The sequence below is a fragment of the Tachypleus tridentatus genome, chromosome 9, assembly GCF_004210375.1.
Source record: "Tachypleus tridentatus isolate NWPU-2018 chromosome 9, ASM421037v1, whole genome shotgun sequence".
In the NCBI taxonomy this organism is placed as follows: Eukaryota; Metazoa; Arthropoda; class Merostomata; order Xiphosura; family Limulidae; genus Tachypleus; species Tachypleus tridentatus.
In genome coordinates this window covers 130,506,054-130,525,805 of record NC_134833.1, presented here as the reverse complement: position 1 = coordinate 130,525,805, position 19,752 = coordinate 130,506,054, and the positions used below count along the sequence as shown (strand labels likewise).

General features: G+C 31.5%; 1 protein-coding gene across 10 annotated transcripts in view; it reads right to left on the bottom strand.

The window, feature by feature from the left end:
* Positions 1 to 19,752, bottom strand: part of LOC143226386 (uncharacterized) — an 86,328-nt gene that overhangs the window by 45,369 nt on the left and 21,207 nt on the right. For 8 of the 10 annotated variants that reach the window (XM_076457287.1, XM_076457295.1, XM_076457291.1 and 5 more), the window contains exon 2: positions 12,493 to 12,711. The exons of 1 other annotated variant lie outside the window; for it this stretch is intronic. In XM_076457287.1, coding sequence (XP_076313402.1) covers positions 12,493 to 12,602 — 110 coding nt within the window. In that variant the 5' untranslated portion in view covers positions 12,603 to 12,711. Of the gene's footprint in view, positions 1 to 2,769; positions 2,789 to 12,492; positions 12,712 to 19,752 lie in introns of those variants that run through there. One more of the 10 variants, XM_076457294.1, reaches the window with a different exon arrangement.

Below are 19,752 nucleotides of genomic sequence, written 5' to 3'. Positions count from 1 at the left end.
TGCAAGGGCTACAGCTGTAGTAACTGCAGTAGCACATATGACATGTAATACTTTGAGAAAACAATACAGCTTACTACACTTAAAATGTAATTGTAGAAAAAATACAAATATGAAATACATCCCTTTATGCCCTTTCATCATTTATACACTGTACAGTTATAGCAGCTTAAATTTTTTATAATTCTAATGTTATTGATTTATTTCTACTTTTACACTGCACTGGAAATTTACAGGTTTCATGTGTTTAAATGAAGCCCTCAAACTTTTTCTACGAATTTTCAATATGGTGTGTAACGTATTTTTACTATCTCTATTATAATTTCAAAATGACACAAACCTACGAAAAAATATTTCACAAGTTTTAAGAATTAAAGTAACAAATTAATTGTTGTGAATCTAAAAGTAATTTTTATGAATTTTTAACAACAGCATAGCAGTTTTATAGAATGGTTCAAAGTTTTTTTTAAATACAAACTTTTCTCTCATAGCTCCATCTACTGACTGATTTGAGATCTAATTACAGTTGCAGCTATTGAAGATTCTCTATTGTTAGGTATAAAAGTTGTATGAGAGGGCCTTATTTTGGGGCTCAAGTTAGATCTAGGTGAAACTCTAAGATACATGGAAAATACTTATGTAATAGTTTCTATGCAATGACATGAAATAAAGAAATAACTTATCAAAAACAGTTATCCCATCCCAAGAACTAAACTACTAAGAACTTATAAAACTGAACTGTCTGAGCCAAAGGCGTAATCATTCTTAACTGATAGAATTTTCACACTTACAAATCCAGATATAGGCAAAATATCAAGGAATCTAAAAACTCTTTTACAGGGACTATACACCAACCAACTTATTCATAAAAGTTCATTTAATTAACTATCAAACTAACTAAATAGTTGCAGCTGCAATTAACCATGCTCTACAGACAATTTGTTACAACTGCATTCTGGAGTCCCAAATTAGTATAATTCATAAATCTACTTAACATGCTCCACATTCAACAATGAATCAAGCTTACAAATCCAGTTTAATTCAGAATTTTGCAGCTTGCAAAGTTTGGTTTTGAGAACACAAATTCATAATTTAATTTTATACAGGACTAACAAAAATCACACAAAGTTTGTCCAGTTTTCACAAACTTCAATAAAATTCAGAGTTCAGAAAATTAATTAGCATTGCTCATTCAAAATATGAATAAATTTATACACACTTCTGAACTTGACAGAATAATTCAAAGTTCATAAATACTTGGCTTGTTTTGGTATTCACAAATTTATACAGTTTCATCTCGACTTAAATATTTCTCCAATTAAAATAAGAGCTCACAATTAAAAAAACCTGAAGTTTTGATAATTATATTTTATCTAACAGGATTCTGCAAAAATGTCATATATATCCTTGTACATCATGAGTGTACACAACTTGTGTTCAAAGAAATTCAAAGTAAATATTACTCTTATTTACAAAAATCTTAAATATTGTTTTTAGAAACACAGAAAAAATATTAACTGTTTAAATATTCTCATAAAGGCTACACACACAAAAGTCAGGTTTATTTAACTACAAACTAAAGGAATTCATTCCTTAACTAACTAACAAAGTTAAAAAAATTTTAGCTGACCAATTAGTTTATCAATAGCTGAACGAGATATGTTATAATAGCTGACCATGTTTCAGCAAAATGAATTTTGTAATAACTTTATAACCATTATATACTGAGGAGATATTTTTCAATACTTTCTGATAAAATGTAATAAAGCAAAAAAAAAAAAAAGATTCTACCAATAAAAACTACAAAATACAATCAAACATACACACAGAATATATAAAATACACAATTATTAAGTGTTATTTAAATTACAACAGCAAATTTTTAGCACTTAACCACTAAGACTATATTTGTTTCCAATTAACCAATAAAACTGGGTGGTCTGTAAGTCAATTGACTGGTCAATAAGAAACTCATTATTTGATCATTGTAAACATTTATAAAATATTTTTTATAAATTTCTTAACAAATACTGAATTTAGTATATGAGAAACAGTATGCAATATTCAGAAGTATTAATTTTATAAAGTTAATTAGGTCTACCAATAAGCAATAGCTAACCAAGATGTCCTTCTCTGATTGCCAAACACAGGTCAATTAAATACAACACCAGAAAGCTGTATTACTTTATAATATGCAAAAACACAACCTAAATTGGTCATTAACCTACATTATAAAAAGTAATAAAGATTTTTTAAACATATCTACCTTGTATTTTACTTTAATTTTTGAAATAGAAACAAAAACAAAGTCATTACTTATTTTTTAAATACTGATTATTTTATTAGGCTAGATTGTTCTCACTGTTCCTAGAAGTTCTATAATTCCACACATATCAAAAAGATTCAAGAGAAGTATGTGTTGGCTTTAAGTTAATTGAATGATGTGTTATTTTGATTGGGTTTATTTTTCTGGATCTACATGTTTATTATCCTAAAACATCACAGTTGTTATAGTGTTAGAACAATCAGTGCATCTATTACTTTATTAAAATTATTATAATTTTATTATAGAGATTAATTAGTATTATTAGAGTAGTATATGAATTTAGGACCTAAATTTTCTCAGCGAGCCAAAGGTTGAGAGATTATTTAGTTTACATTTCAAAATATCATTAACAGTGAGGGTATACCCAACAGATCAAACAATGCATCTTTATAAGTAAGAAAACTTAACGTTGTCCTCAACTGAAAATGTTTTTCAATAATACTTACCTCTGATGACACTATAGCTACTCCGAAGCATTGGCTTTGCCTCTAAGCATTGATCTCGCATGATCCAGTCTTTTATCCCTCACTTAAAATGTTCTTGGAGATATCAAATTTGCAAATTTCTTCATCCACATCAATGCACTGTTTAACTTGGAACTGCATATAAACACCTCCCTCAGATAATTTATTCACTTTTTCCACTTACATCATCTCTGACAGTAACACTAACTCTTAATGGGGAGGAAGGGCAGGAAAACGTCAGTAAAGATAAGTATTATTGGAAATACGTATTCAGTTTAGGAAAATGTCACCTTCCAAAACATACTTACCATCCACCGACATTATAACTAGAATACCACACTGAGAATGTGGAAGGACTGGTGAGAGCATTATCCACACAGGAAGCATCTGTGTAGATCATGAGTATATCAAGATGGTGGTATCTGAGTGGGTGAACTGCACTACATCCAGAACAGATATACTCTTTACCTACCAGAGCACATTTCTTACATCAAGGGTGGAAATGGTATGAGTGATCATCATTATAAGTCAACTCCAACCAAAATATATATATATATAGACAAGGTTCCATTACTCTGGGTTGGAATTGAGGGGTTTTGGCCCCTATATCCCACATTGGTGGCTAGGGTATTTGAACCTTAGTGTTAGAAAGTTATATGTGTGATCAGATCCCAATCTGTAGCCATGAAGTGAAAAGTTCCACACCACTGGAATCACAATGAGAAAGTAAACATCACCAAAATGGGCAAACTTTCCCTCAACCTGAAAAAGTCCGTAAGGTAACACTGCAGTCTTGGAATGACAAAACTGTGCATGTCTTACTCAACTAAAGGAACAGTATTCCTCTAGGCAGGAATTATAAATATTCATCTTCACTTCCCAACAAAGTGGACAAGGAGCCTTCTATACATCCCAGTAATTATGGAGAGAATATGAAACCTATGCTCACCCAAGGGTGGGACATTTTGCATTTAGAATTATGAGAAGGAAGTAGACCTCCTTCTATGAAAAATATACTGAACAAACATTTATCAAAGAGAAGGGCTATGCACACCCCAATCAGATAGCTTAGTGTCACATCTGAATCAATATTATGAATATGCTTTCACTCAGGCTGGTGCCACTCCTATCGACACCTAAGAAAAACATCCAGGGACCCGAGTAGGAGAGCCTTCAATGTTGCCCATTTTTTCAAAGAGTGGAGAAGCACACACTAGTACTCTGGAAGAAAAGCTTCTGTCCATCACCCTAGCAACTGGAAAGTGGCTGTGTTAAGGACACCTTAGTTCCTTCAGTAGAATCTGGGGATTAATGCATGTTTGGGAGTCCTGAGGAATAGTGCTCTGGAAACATTGCAATATGTAAACTAAGTTCCCTAAATTTTTAAAAGCAAACTAACCTAGATTTATTCAATGTGATGAACAGCAGTGACAGGTATAATCCCTTTTAGCTTTACTTATGACAGTCCATGAGGGGTGGTCCACTAGAATGTGGCAATACCATTTTATATACTAAATACTCTTAACACCTATTTCTACAGAGCCTGTTGCCACAAGTAGTCAGAATAATCACAGTGGTTGTTGAGTGCAGAACCAGATTGATAAGAGCACATCTGTCTGGGCAACACCTGCCACAGAGTGAGACAGGGTGAAAGCAAGATGTAATAAATCCTGTAAAATAGAGATAAGATAATGAAAAACGTATCACCTCCTCCTCATAATCTAGCAAATCTTGTTAAAATGTTACTGAAAACCCCATAAAATGCCAAATCATGTAAAACATGAAAGAATAGCACTGGGAGAAGTTCAAAATACCAACCCAAAAAATGACCCCCCGTCGATAAATGAAACTGATGTCAGATACAATACATTTGTTTCTTGCTAAGTAGCTCAGAAGATTATAAAGTCCAGAATATACAATCTAGATAACTGCAAATCCACCTCTAATGAACTGGGGAAAATTCTGGGAAACTGAAGGATCAACATATACAAGAGTCAAGACTACCACCATAAAAAAAAGGAAGAATGAGCCATGTAACACCTCCATGGTTGACAAGACAAAACACATGATCAGCACATAAGTAATTGCAAAGGTTAGCAATGTGGTAAAATAATTGTGGAGAGAAATTTAACCCCTTCCCTGGTTGTCAGAAGGGACATATCAGGTTATAAAAGGACCTAAGGGGAAAGACAAGAAGACCTACAAACATGCTAACAACTGCAACCTATTCCATCAGTATGCCAACAGCAACAAAACTACCCATTAAGGGAAAGGTGATACATGGTATATGAAGCTAGCTAAAGGCTCAACTGATTGTGGAGACAAGGCATACAATATCACCTTAATATTCTGGTTAAGTAACTGAAGAGGTCATTTGGGAAGAATACTAGATAGCATTGAGAAGTCCAAAATCTTCAGTTGTTTAAAGTAACCAAGAGTAGTTGAAGAATTTGTCTGGCCTAAACAATAGGATACAAAACTGGACCAAAGAGGAAAAACCAGATCAAAACAAGATATGGTGGACATGTTTAGTAAAGTGGGTACAAACTCCTTATATAGCATACAACCTCAAGCAGCTTTAGGTATCAAACCCCAACAAGCTTGGAAAAGTTTTAGTGTAGTATGGGAAATTAAGTTTGCCTCAATAAAGATAGCCAAAGCAAAAGAAGCAGAGGTGGACTTAAAGATACTGTAGAAGAGGAAATAATGGTTAAATTGGCCAATTTAGGGCTAGAAACAGCTCACAAAGGATCTAAACATAGCCAGAAATCTGAATAACAGCTTAATTGGAGAAAAAGCATAGATGTGCAATCCTATCCAATCAAGATGCATCTACTACCTAAACCTGAGGATGATTTATTGAAGACTCCAATGCTTGTAGTTGAGAGTATCAATAAATGGCAAAAGCAATCATTGGAGGCTTGAACTGAGAGCAAATCTAATGGAAAACAACCTCACAAAAGAAAATCTACTTAGTCAGGAGAAACTGAGGACTGAGACTGACAATCTGCTAAGAAATTCATCACCCCAGAAGAGATAGAACTATCCCTATAAGTAAGAGCCTGACTGTCCATTCCATAGTTTGGAGCTGGATGGGAAGGGACTGATCTGAACTTAAATAATGGGTAAAGCATGTACAATCTATGGCACTAATACTAGATGAAAGATTATATCCCTTAACTGTACAACATTATCTCTACGTGCAAAATATAGCTAAAAGCAAAATGAATTCACTATATGAATATCAAGAAGTGCCTCAGCAACCTCAAATTTGAATATCCACAAACCGAGTAAAAAATTCCAGTGGAAGGTGGGAAAGGACACCATTGAGGATCTAGAAAGATTAAACAAAAGTGGGTTGAGATAAGAATGAACAACAATTTGCCATCAAGTTCCCCTTGAACAAGGCACAATAAGAAAACAGGAATAACATTCTGGAAGAACAGGATCAACTGTCACTACCACCTCCATGGTCAGTACCTCTAATAAACTCCATAATTCAAGTGGGAGTGGAAGTATCACAAGTTAGGAGGATAATGGAAGTGGAAAATTGAATAAAAGACCAACTTCAATACCACAACCTGAAATACCTATGGATATTCAGTGAAAGAGTACCAGGTGTCCACCAATAGATGTAACTCACTATAACACAGGCAAATACCCATGCAATTGACATAGGTTGGCTCAAAAGAAGGGACCCTAAAACTAAGATCTGAACCTAGTCAGTTGCTAGAGCCAAAATAGGTCTTGAAGTCAACAACACCAAAATAGCAAACAGATGGTATCAAATCATGATGCAAACATCAAGTGCTAAAAAATAGCATCACAGAAGCTACAGCAGGTATACAAACTCACTCCATCAAGATGTCTCTGCAGAAGCTACAGAAGTAGCCAATTTGACCAAAATAAAAGTCACAAGAAGACCTCATTCATCTGCACATTGATGTGGGAAACACTAATAGGCTAGAAAGAATTGGGGGGAATATCATGAAGCAAAATTGAAGATAAAAAAATTCACAAGGAAATATGATTGGTGCAAAGTGATCTCACAAACCATTACAGAACCACACATATCCAAAAAACACAATATATTTAGTTTGTAGAATCAAAATATATATTTACTTGAAGGTAAAAAACCAAAGCATGCAAACAGACAAAGAATGGTACAAGGTCTATCTGCCCTGTCAAGTAATAAAGCAGTAAATCTTCCAGCATGAACAAGGAACATCAGGTGAAGGACAAAAACTAAATAATCCCCTACCCTAACCATTCTACTAACAGTGACATAGTAAATCCAAAGGGCACAGAGGAAAGCCCCAAAATCTCAAACGCAAGTGAACAGTTAAAAATAAGCTATTTGGTCTAAAGTGGACTCGTGAGAAGCCAACTCAGTACGGAAAGGTTTCGTAAAAACTTGTTCTTCCCAGAATAACCAGATTCAACAAAATGCAAATTCAGAGGACTTAGGAGAAAACACCCCTCCAAGCCAAATGTATGTTTCCATCTCTGAATGGATCCAAACACAGACAGCTTTAACTGAGAGTGACCCCCCCCCAACAACAAAGATACATTAGATATTAAAGGATGAGTAGGAGTATACTATGAGAAAAAAAATTATTGTAAAATAAAGTTATGAAGTTAATTTTACTATAATTGAAATTTACTTGTTCTAATTACAATGAATATTCTTTATCACACTTTAAGCAATGAAGTGTCTTTTGCAATAACATTTTGTTAGGGAACTGATACAACAGATATATCTGGTCATTGAAAATCAAATGCAACAGATTAACATCAAGTTCATGGGAAAAAAAATAGTTAAAACCAAGTATTAGTCAGTTAAGTACATCTGATATGGCTTAATAGAGAGTAAAATATTTACTAAATATTTGCACAACATATCTTGTGAGTCCATCACGTTGTGACTGTGAAATTCAAGAGAAATATCTTGCCAATGTTACCATTACTTTTGCCATTACCTTGTAAACTAATTCATTCCAGAATAGGCAAGATTATGATTACAGAATTTAATGATGTTGAAAGTGATAGTTTTTGGGTTTTTTTAATTTTGCTCAAAGTTACACTAACTCCCACTCACTTAGTAGTGACAGACTAAAGGAGGCAGTCATTCAACACAACCCACTGACAACTCTTGAGCTACTCTTTTACAAATGAATAGAACTGATTTACAATAACACCCCTGCATCTAAAGAGGTATTTAAGATGAGGAAGATTCAAACCTGAAACCCTCAAGTTGTAAACAAAGCACCTTAACCAGCAGGCAGACCATGCTAAGCCATATGAGAGTAGGATAAAAAATAAATACTATTTCAAAGCTCTTCACTCAAATTAAGTCAACAAGATAAAGAACCATGAATGAAGCTGGTATTAATGAACTTACAAAAAGTTGCTTAACCATTTGAGAAAAGCATGATCATCTATTTGTAGCTGCTATTTATGCAAGCAACACTCTCTCCTTTCTTGAAAATCACCACCTGTAAAACTTCTCTTACAAGCTATCTCCACCAAATTGACAAACATCCCAAACATTGTAGCAAGAAGGTTTCTCAACATTGAGAATACTGAATGAATAATAAATTTCATGATAAATACTCCAAAATCATTCTTCATTTCATTCAACAACATCAGCAAAACTTGAAAACACTGCATATTATTAAAGATCAATTTCGAAATATTACTGTACTGAGACCACCAAAAGTACAACTTGTTGACAGATATTGCTACCACTCTGAAGGTTACTTGAAAACATATATGAATGTGTATTCACACCTCTAATATGTATGGTGTAAAGTTCATATACATTTATCATATACAGAAGTTGAAAACATCGTGTCAACACAGGGCAAAAAAACTTAAATTTATTAAATACACAGCCAAGACAGGGAAGACTAAAGGTTGGTTTTATATTACTGGGTACGTGACAAGATTGTATGTGCAAGTTATCTAACATTAGTTAGGCATGACTGGAAAGTCAATATGATAAAAAATAATAAATATACAGCTTTATGAGACTTAAGGTATCCAGACTAAACATCTGTATTTTCATGTTATAACATGTCATTATAGCACAAAAAGAGCATAATTTATGTTTAATTCACTTTTTTTTTTTTTATCATGTTTGCAAGGTTGAAGTGATGGACCCCACATCGTTAGATTATAGAAAATAACATAAAATATAAGTTCTTACTTAAAACAAACATATGAAATATATTTAGAAAGTTTCAGAAATATTGCAAATAATATTTGAGATTTTTGGACAAAGAATAGTTTGTTTTTTTATCATAACATGAAATCACTGCACTCAGACTAGTAACGAAACAATTTTCACAAACAAATCTTTAGTAAAAATATTTAATCAAAAATATCATATTTTTATAAAACAAAACATATGAAGTCTTTACTAAAAGTCTATCACATTTTGTGAAAATACACATACTATATCAGTTATAGTGCAAAAACTTAACATGTGCAAATGTGTAAACAAACTTGTGTATATCATACTGAACCCCTTGTGAAAGGGTTAATTGACTTAAAGTTTTTTGTTAAATTTCCAATTCTAATTGAAATGTAGAAATGTGCAATTCAATGGTCTTCAACCCATTAAGTGTCTTATAAGAAACCGTATTAAGGTTCTGTAATCAGATGCTTTAGAAGCACTTTCTGGTTGCTATCTTATACACAGCTGTATATCAAAACTGAAAAGAAACAGAGAATGATAATAAAGAATGACATAATCAAGTTATCACTTTCAACCAAATATACAATGTGCCTAGTCAAATTCTGTAATTAAGTTAAGGATTGGGCATATAAAAAAACTGACTCAGCATGTAACCATAGAGTAGCCAATGTTCTTCTGTCTCTTACATCACAGTTATATGAAAATGGTGCAATTGGGATTCTTGAAATCAACAACAGGGAAGAAAAGATAGATAAAAACTAAATTTGCAAAGAAAAGAAGGTCTGAACTAGTGACAGTGGGTGATTAAATTTTTCAGAAATAACCAAACCTTTATAATTAAATCTGAATATTTTAAGATGCTAATTTGCGAGTTGTTAATTGTTGGCAGAATGTATAGCCTGACAGCTTTATTACATAATGAACTTCACACCTAATGACAACAAACACAGTTTGAGTGTTAATTGTTACGCTATTATGAAAATAATGTATCAAATTACTAAAAAACAGATAATTTTGAGAATAGTCCAGCATTATTAAACAAACTAACCCTGTACTGTATAAGGCAAGAAAAAATTGAAATGTTTTCTGATATTTGACTATAGAAATTATGTACTTTTACTTTATTTGACAATGTTTTAAACATTTGACCATTTAACTGACCTAAAGTTCTTTTGTTAAATAATCCACTTCTAATAATGATGTAGACATATCTACCCATTCATTAGGATAGCCCTTACCTTCAGACTTCCACGTTTTATGATACTTTTAGGATCTGTGAGGACTAGCAACAAATTGGTCCACTTTTTAGCAAAATATATTCAAAATTAAAATCACTACTAGAATTTCATGTTTTACCTCATGCTGTCTTGAAGCTCTCTCTCTACTCCATACTCAGCAACTCAGAGATAATTATAAGAAACTCTTATTAGAATTGGTAACAATCTTTCTCAAATATACTGCTCTGAGAAATTCAGCTGATAGCCCCAGGAGTAATGCACCATAAAAGGTGGATGGTAAAACCATCTACACTTCCAAAGTCTTCATAATTCTATTTTCTGAAGTTCTACATAATTTTTTTTAACACAAATGTGCATCATGTATGCAACTTTTGTTTGTTTGAACATGTAATGCATACTGTACAATATGGCATCACAAGTGAAGAAATTTCAAAGGAACAGTAGTAACCCCTTAAAATGTCTTGATTCTCTTAAAATTTTCTACTTTGGTTTGTAGAAAAATCTCAAAAACACATGTACAGTACCCTGATCAAAATTATTACTTACAACTTTTATCTCCTAGATAAGGGCCACCCCTAGTGTTCATATCCTCACAAAAATACACTCTTCAAATAATTAATGGATAACAAAACTTCACATTCAAGCTACAACAAGTTACAAGTTAACACTAATACAAACGTTTACTACTGAAATTCATGAAATAAATGCTTTTTTGCATTTAATGCATTAGACTTTGCAAGCCAGTAGATAACTAGAAAATTTTTATTAATTAACAAAGGCATATGACCACAGAAGCCACTAATGAAATTATGGAAATGTTCCAAAGTTTACACTAGTGTCTTGGCACACTGCTCAAACTGCTAATTGAGAACATGCATTTCCTTCACTTTTACATGCAACTAAAATATGCATATTGGATCACATGATAAGACAACTGATATTGTTTTGCATAAACATTAGATCAGATAAATTACTGACATTAGTAACACTGAAAACATGGATTATCTTTTAATTATCTTGAGCATTACTGAAATAACTAATGGTACACTGAGAAGGATTATATGTAGTTTTGTGTCAAGACCTAAACTAACACAGTATTATATCTCATGGAATTTTAACCACATTTTTGTATTTTGTAGTTTATTTTTGTAACAAGTTCTATTGTACAGCAAGTTATTTTCAATATTATTGGGAAAATAATCCCAGTCTATGTAATGATGGTAAATTTATTTCTTTGATAACATTCATTTTGGTTCAAGTTATAGACTTAAGTTCAAAAACAAACTCTTTCTGACAGAAACCCAAAGTTACTGTGAGCTTAAAACACTACCATTTAATATAAACTTCCTTGATGGATAACAAATGCCAACTAACTCACTGACTACAGTTATTCCTTGTCATTCATAAGGGACAGGTACTAGAAATCGATACAAATGCTAAAACCATGAATGCCATTAGTAAGAGAGATAGCAGTTGCAGTGGGAGTAGGAAAAACAGTTGAAAGACTTGGAGAAGTTATGTATGAAAGCTTGTGCAGAAACATCATGGTTGAACCAAAACAGAAAACACAAAATGTTATGATGCACAGCATGAGAGCATATGATACCCAATGCAGCACAATAAAAACTTTGCACTAGTTTTAGGGCTGTACTACAGCTGTAACATGAGTACTCGAAACATGAATGACAAGAAATAAATGTATCTTACAAAAATATTAAATCTTAATAAATATTCTTACTGAATCAATCTCAACATTTATACTTCAAATACTTTACTAACTTATTATTTAATATTTCACTGATTACTTGTATTTATATTGTATATTGTTCAAAATTGTTAGATTCTTGACATAATCAATACCTTAAACTTTCTATAAAGTCCAGAACCACATTTGTAGATTTGCTTGATTTTAACACAGTGTGCCTTTTAGCTTTTATCCAAATTAAAACCTTGAAAATGTAGATTACAAAATTCAACTTAAAATATCTTAGGGACCTATATATCTTCCTCTGTGGTTAGAGAGTGTAAACAAATCATTAAATTATTTTAAAGAGCTGTAAAAGTTTAATGAGCGAAATTCTAACTCCACCTATCATTTCACAAAACAACTCAAATCAAATACTTTGTAAGAGCAAAATAAAAAGATATGAAAAATAAAATACTAAAAACAATCACATCAATATAGTCTCGAGTCTTAATGACAAAAAAAAAAAAAACTCAGTCAAAACTTAAGCAGTACTTGAATATGCAAATACAAAGTATACTTACTTTAGTCTTTCTTGTTCCCGACGCCGAAGCTCAAAATCCCTCTGAATAACATTTATAATCCTTTCACACTCTCTATCACTCAAGTGGGAAAAAGTAAATTTGCGACCCATTGTTTCTTAAGACTGATAAAAACACCAAACTCAACCAAAGACTTCCTAGGTTTTGTCATAAGTGATTTAATGCCATGGTCTTGAACCACAAAGTTTTGATACAGTTAACCTGTTTAAAAAAAAAAGTGGTTGAGTAAACATGACCTGTTGCTTCATTATTTAATTTTTGAACAAACAGTTCTTTCTGCAGTATAAAAATATATGAAGTGTGTGTGTTGTGATAAGAATGAACTGCTAATAAAAGCAGTGTAATCCATTTTACTGCTAAAGTACAAATATATTTACACACACACTGACTGACTGACTGTATTTGTGCAGTCAGAAACCAATAAAGAACAATAAACTTCACAATATAGATGTATAATAACAAGATGCATCAAAATTATGCCATTTGGTAACACTCAAAATGTATAAGCAACTTATAATTGGTTCCTAACAAATTTTCACTTTAACAAGAGGTCATAAAATATTTTGCCTCTTTATAGTAAAAAGTGTGACAAGTAGGAAAATTAAAAAATAGGTGAAGTAATTAATTTGAGGTAGTTACTTTGTAATCCTAAAGTCCAAAAAAATGAGGCAAATAATGGAGTCGAGTACAGAGAAAGAGGTAAGAGCAAGCATAGTGAGAAAAACAAAAGCCAGAGTTGAAGGAAGAAAAATAGATGACTGTAAAAGATGACAGCAGTGGAATAAAGTACAATAGGACAGGGCAGAATAAGTGGAACAGGCCAAACAATGAAGAGAATGAATGGACATAGAAGCTATCAGAAATATCACAGGTAAAAGATGACAAAGAGAAAATACAAAAGGGTAGAGATAAAAAGGGAATCAGAAAAAGAAAGTAAAAAAGTCTACAAATTTTGTATTTGGTATGAGACAATTTATTAAAGAAAGGTAATAATGTAAATCCTGAAAAACAATAAAAAAGATAAACCCAAGAAATGTGTCATAAAAAAAGAACACAGGTAAAAAGAGAAGTAAATTAATCCATCTCAGAATGAAATCAAGTAAAATATAAAAAAAGTAAAGGTCATTTAATTTTAGATAGAGTACTATCTAAAGCAAAGAAGGTGAAGGGCATGGTCTAACAGATAATTCCTGACTGAAGAGAAAAAACTTGCCAAAGAGATGCGAGTAAAAGGCTGCTTAAGCATGTTGTAACCCATAAATCACTGAACCATGGCTGTTACACCCTTGACAGTTAGTGGACCTCAAATAGCGACAGCAGAAATAAGGCTTAAGTGTGAACAATGTCCCACACTCAGAACTAAATATAAATCTGTTATTGAAGAAGCCATTATAAAATATAAAAGCTTTTGAAAGAAATGCTAAATAAAATAAAAATCTTAATATTCTGATCAATACAAAACTGTGAAACTGAACATAGCTGAGAAATTTAAATACTTGATCAATAAAGTGTTATGAAAAATAAATCAGAATTTGCAAATACTAATGCATGGAGAAGTGTCATTCATATACATGTAAAAATGGCTGGTATGGATAGAGAAAGCACTAAGTAAAGGAGCCAACAATGTTTCAACCTTCTTCAGTCATCTTCAGATTCAGTAAAGAAGATCAAAACGTTGTTCATTTCTATACGTAGTACTTTCTCTACCCATACCAGCTGTTTTTACATATATATTTTTCTCTACAAGTGGGTTTTCTCGTTATCATAGATTAAGTGTCATTCCTGTTGATGGAGAGCTCTACTGCATGATGACAGCAGAATAATCTATTGTGTATGGTGGTATGTATTCATTTTAGATATAATGTCATCTATGCACACTCAGAACATGCCTCCAGTGATAAATATTCACAAGTCAGCTGCAATGAGCTGCTACTCAAAGCCAATGGAAAACTTAATGACCTATAGCTGTCACATCACAAGAGGTATATTTGAAAAACAACCAGAAACCCAAATGCACTCAGTTAAGAATTCTACTTACAAGAGCAAGTGATTTTCTCCACAGAGTATCAACTGATCTCTAATAGCCAACAATGGAAACTGATGAACTATGACAATATGATTTTTTGGCTATTAAACTGTATATATTAAACCTTAACAAAATAAACTTTGTTTCAAATCTTTTACATGTGAAATTTTAAAACGCTTAGCAACCAAGTTCAAAAATCATAGCTAGAAAATATTATTGTTTGCTTTACTTCCTTATTTACTTTTCTATATTTTAAGAAAATAATTTTCCTAACTTATTTATAAATTGTAATAATCTATATACATATAAAATGTATAACAACTTATATGTAATTGTATATTGCAAAATGTTATTAGTCCATTAAAATACAACCAAGACAGGGTTACTTTGTAAAGACTAAAGGTTAATCTTGTATTACTGGATACGGTAACATGAGCTCATGTGACCTGCATGAATGTAACTTTTGTAATGTTGGCTAGCTATGACTGGAAAGTCAATATAAAAACAATTAAAAATATATTGATTGATTGATTTAGTGTTTTATGGCACAAAGCAGCTAGGCTATCTGCACCAAACGTCCAGTAAAAAGGTAAAAATAAATTAAATGTAGTAAAATACATAAAATAAATGAAGATAAAACAAAACATCATTGAAAAGCAGAAAAAGCATAAAACCAATGTTGACACGTAGTCTACATTGTTAAGAGAGAAAGCACAATAAAAGATGTTGTAAAGTACTTACTCTAGCAAAATGGTAATGATCATAACCTGCCAGGAAGACTAACAGGTAAGTACAAGAACCACCGTAAAATATATAAAGTTATGAGACTAAAGTTATGAGACTAAAGTTATTCAGACTAAACATTTGTATTTTCATGTTGTAATCTATTGTCATTCTAAAATAAAAAAAGCATAATTTATATTTATTTCCTCATTTTTATGGTAGTTACAAAGTTCGTCAAATTGACAGACCCCTACATAGCCAATGTAGAGAAAATTTTAGCCAGAATATTAAGTCTCACTGAAAATAAATATTTGAAATGTATTTAAGAGGTTTTAGATATTATACAAACAACATTTGAGATTTTTTGGGAAAAAAAGTTTTTCAATCATAAGAAAAATCACTTTGTACTTAACTAGTAATGAAACAGACTCAATATTTTCACAAACAAATGTTTAGTAAAAACACTTCATTAAAGAATCAGATTTTGTGCACAAAACACCTGTGATATTTACTTAAAATTTACTAAATTTTGTGAAGATACTCAATGCCCCACAACTGATAACATAAATACTTAACTTATGCAAATATGTATACAAACTCGTGTATATTATATTGAGTCCCTCATGAAAATGTTCAAGGGGATAAAATAATAAGTGCTGTACAAATAAGCTTGGAAAAAAGGTGAACCACCACAAGTTCTAAAGCACAGATACAATACAATCTACCTGAACAGTTCTCTAACTTTATATCTTAAGAAAGAATAAAATCAGGAGCAATAAAATTAGCTAAACCTACTGAACATAAAGGTATGCAACAATACAGTTGACATCTACAAAGTTCAGAATAGATACAATAGAAATAGCCATAAAGACATTTAAGAAAACTATTTAATGAGTTATCAAAGACAATTTCATTCATCAACATTAAAATAAATCCTTTTTTTTTTTTCAAATCATTGAAATCAGAAGACATCAAGAACAAAATTATGCCTTTTTTCAAACTTTGTTTGGTTATCCCCTCTATTTAGACATCTCATCTGATAGATGTTACCATTAAGAAACAGTTCTATATTTTAGAATAACTAGTGAACAAATTAACCAAGGTCTTTTACAAGCCATAAACTGTTAAAAATCTGATGATTTAAATTTGTTATATTAAGTTTATATAAAAATTGAAAGTATTGTGTATCATAAGAGTTAAAAGCTCAATTCTTCAAAATTACAATAATTCAACTGCTAAAATAAACATATCTTACTCTGAGTATGCATGCAGCAGCATTACTCAATACCATACACATCTATACTCCAACCGAGAAAGGGCCAGCTGGATTCTATCTACTATGTACCTTTAGATAACAACTACATACATTACTATCTTCGTATGCACGTTGCATGTACATGTAAATTCTATACTTCAAAAAGACAATATGCTACATGTATCACAAATCTGGAACAACATAAATCGAATGCATGTAACTCCTCTATTCATGGTCACCCAAAATAGAAAAACAGGTAATGAAGCCAAAAATTAACTAAAAATTCATAATCATGACATAAAATAGCATTCCCACTAACTTTTTGATCATAACCAAGTAAATTAATGCTGAAAATGTAATGTTTACACACAAACCTGATGTAGTTTGTCCATTCCTTGTAATAGTTTTTGTTCTTACTTGTACTTTTTGTACAATGTTTGTTTACTTATGGTATAGGCCTAGCTCATATTTTCAGAATTTACATTGATTCTGCAGATGTCATTAGAAATAACATTAAGAAAGCCCAATTGAGAGTACCTTTCACTGATTATTTCTCATGTTTTGGGATAAATATATTTGTACAATAATGGTTTGATATTTTCATTGACTTTGTCTTGAAAAGCATGCAGTACTATTTAAATTGGCTATTATACTATTTTAGTTGCCTAATTAGTTGATAGGAAAGGTTATGTAAATGGTACATGCACAAAGTGTACTGTGTTCATGTTTTTTATAATTTTCAGTGAATGCAATAATCTCAGACTCAGACAACCTAGAAATCAGCTCTAGTTGAGAAAATATAAATGATTTTAGCATTAAAGAAAACAGTCAGGTAGTAAAATTACCTTTTGTAAATATTTTTGATTATAAGTTCTGTTGAAATCTAGTAATTTATGTGATAACAAATGGGGGATTATAGAACTGATCAAACAGTATATATTGCATGTAGATTTACAAGAAATAACCTAATTTCTCTATTTATCAAGTAAAGGGGACCAAAACAGTCTAAATGGAAACACAAACAGGATGGGAAAGAAAATAATGCCAGGAAAAAATATGTATATTTAATTTATATTATTTAGGTTTAGATGAATAACAGTATGTGTGTGTTTATGGTTACAGATTCTCAGTGAAACTATTTCCCAAAGAGTAACCTTTGAAGGCATGAAATTGGTAAAAGAAACCAATAAGAAAAAGGTTAAAAGTCTAATATTCCAGTTTCCTTATTCATATCCACAAGTTAATCTTACTGATGTTTTGGTTATGCATGTGTATGGAAATATATTGTTAGAAAATAAATGAGAATGAGATAATGACAACCTACTCAAAACCTACAGATGTAGGCAAAGTACCATGAAATGGCAATAATGTTGCTATGGCAAATAAAAATAGCTGTGTGTGTGTGTGTGTGTGTGTGTGAGGCTCTCACTTGCCATAGTTTTACATCAGCATAACAGTAAGAGAAAAATGGTATGTTTTCTATTTATACTAGTATATAATATATACATAGACACACACACACACTGTGCAAGAAAGTTAAAACAATTTGGGAAACAACATGTTATTCTAAACAGAAAAAATGCTTAATATGTCATACTTTTAGAGGCTTTGCACTGGTGAGTTAAAAAGGAAATATGAAACTAAGGTGTATTCATTGTTCTTTCACAAAAGTATACCAATACATGCAATATTTAATCTTTAGAATACCAATAAAAAATTTAATGAGATTTTATTTAAAAAATATTCTTTGGGAAAATGAAGTCCCACCCCACATACATACTAGGGTGGAACCTGTTAGTAGACTGTGTGATCTGATCACCCTGCTGCTTGGGGTCACATTCTTGTGTAGACTGGAAATGATAACAGCATCAGGCCACAATTTGTAGTACAGACACCTATGACTAGATGATGTAAGTCTTAAACCAAGCATTACAACAAAAAAACAAGAAAATAACTGCACTGCATGTAAACAATATGAAGATACTTACTTTAAAAGTACTTTGTATGCCCTTTAAAAATTTTGGTATAGCACTTTCAAGGTTGTTTTAAGTGTATAAACAATGCATTCTGATTAATATTAATCTAGTTGCACTTAATTTATAATAGCTAAAGAATTTCCACATGATGATGAATGCAACAACATCAAATTATATGATAGTTTTCTACTAATAAAGCCTGTTAAATAAAATAATTTCAAATGAAATATTAAGCTTTCATCTAATCAAAAAAATGCAAACACACCCTCCATGTGTAAGAAAACTATTTGTTTTCTAAAATAACTAGTTTAAAAAATAATAAAAAAGATATTAAGTGCACTTCATTTTTAGCTTTATGACTGAAGTTTATTCTTTTTAAAGATCAAGTGTATGTACTTTTATGACTAGACTGACTACACAAACCACAAACTGTTTTATTCAAAGTAATATGAAAATATGGGTTATTTAACATGACTATACACTCAAAAAATAGCAAACAATAAGATATACCTTTTTGTACATTTTTTTTTTACAATATACAAAAACCATATTACCATCACCAGCAGTAAAGCTACAACTTTCATGTAACTGTTGTGCTAATTAAAACTTTCCATTACATATTTTCATTAAATAAAATCTAAAAATGCATGAAAACAAAAACATTATACATGAAAAGCATACTAAAATTTGTGTTCTGTTCATCAAGGTTAATATTAAAGAAAAAAGTTTCAAACCTGACATTTAACAATGTATTGACCTTTTCCACAACCTAGGTATATGAAACTTTGCATCTCCTCTGCACTTGCTAACTAATAATTTTTTCATGAAACTGGTTCAGAAGGTAAATGCTTCATTAAATAGTCTAAGGATGAGACAAACACCTGAAGTGCAATGTACAAGCACAGGAAAATATTTGATATAATGACCTCCACAACTTAACATAATACAGTATTCTGTATATAATTACATGAGACATGTTCAGTTCTTGTAGCAATGAACTTGTCTGGCCAGTTTTGAAACTGGTTGAGTGGGTTTGTTGTTTTGTTCCTCAGTTTAGCCCAACAACAAAAAAAAAAAAAGAAGAAAAAAATGTGCATTCCCCACAATACAGTAAACTTTACTTGTTATGATCATTGTTACACTTATCAAGTTTAATTTGATGTAGGTCAGATAACATACCGTATTGAAACTGTGTCAAGAACTCTGGTGGCACTGCACCCAAATTTACAGATGCTTCTTGTGTCAAGAGCAACAGAACTTGT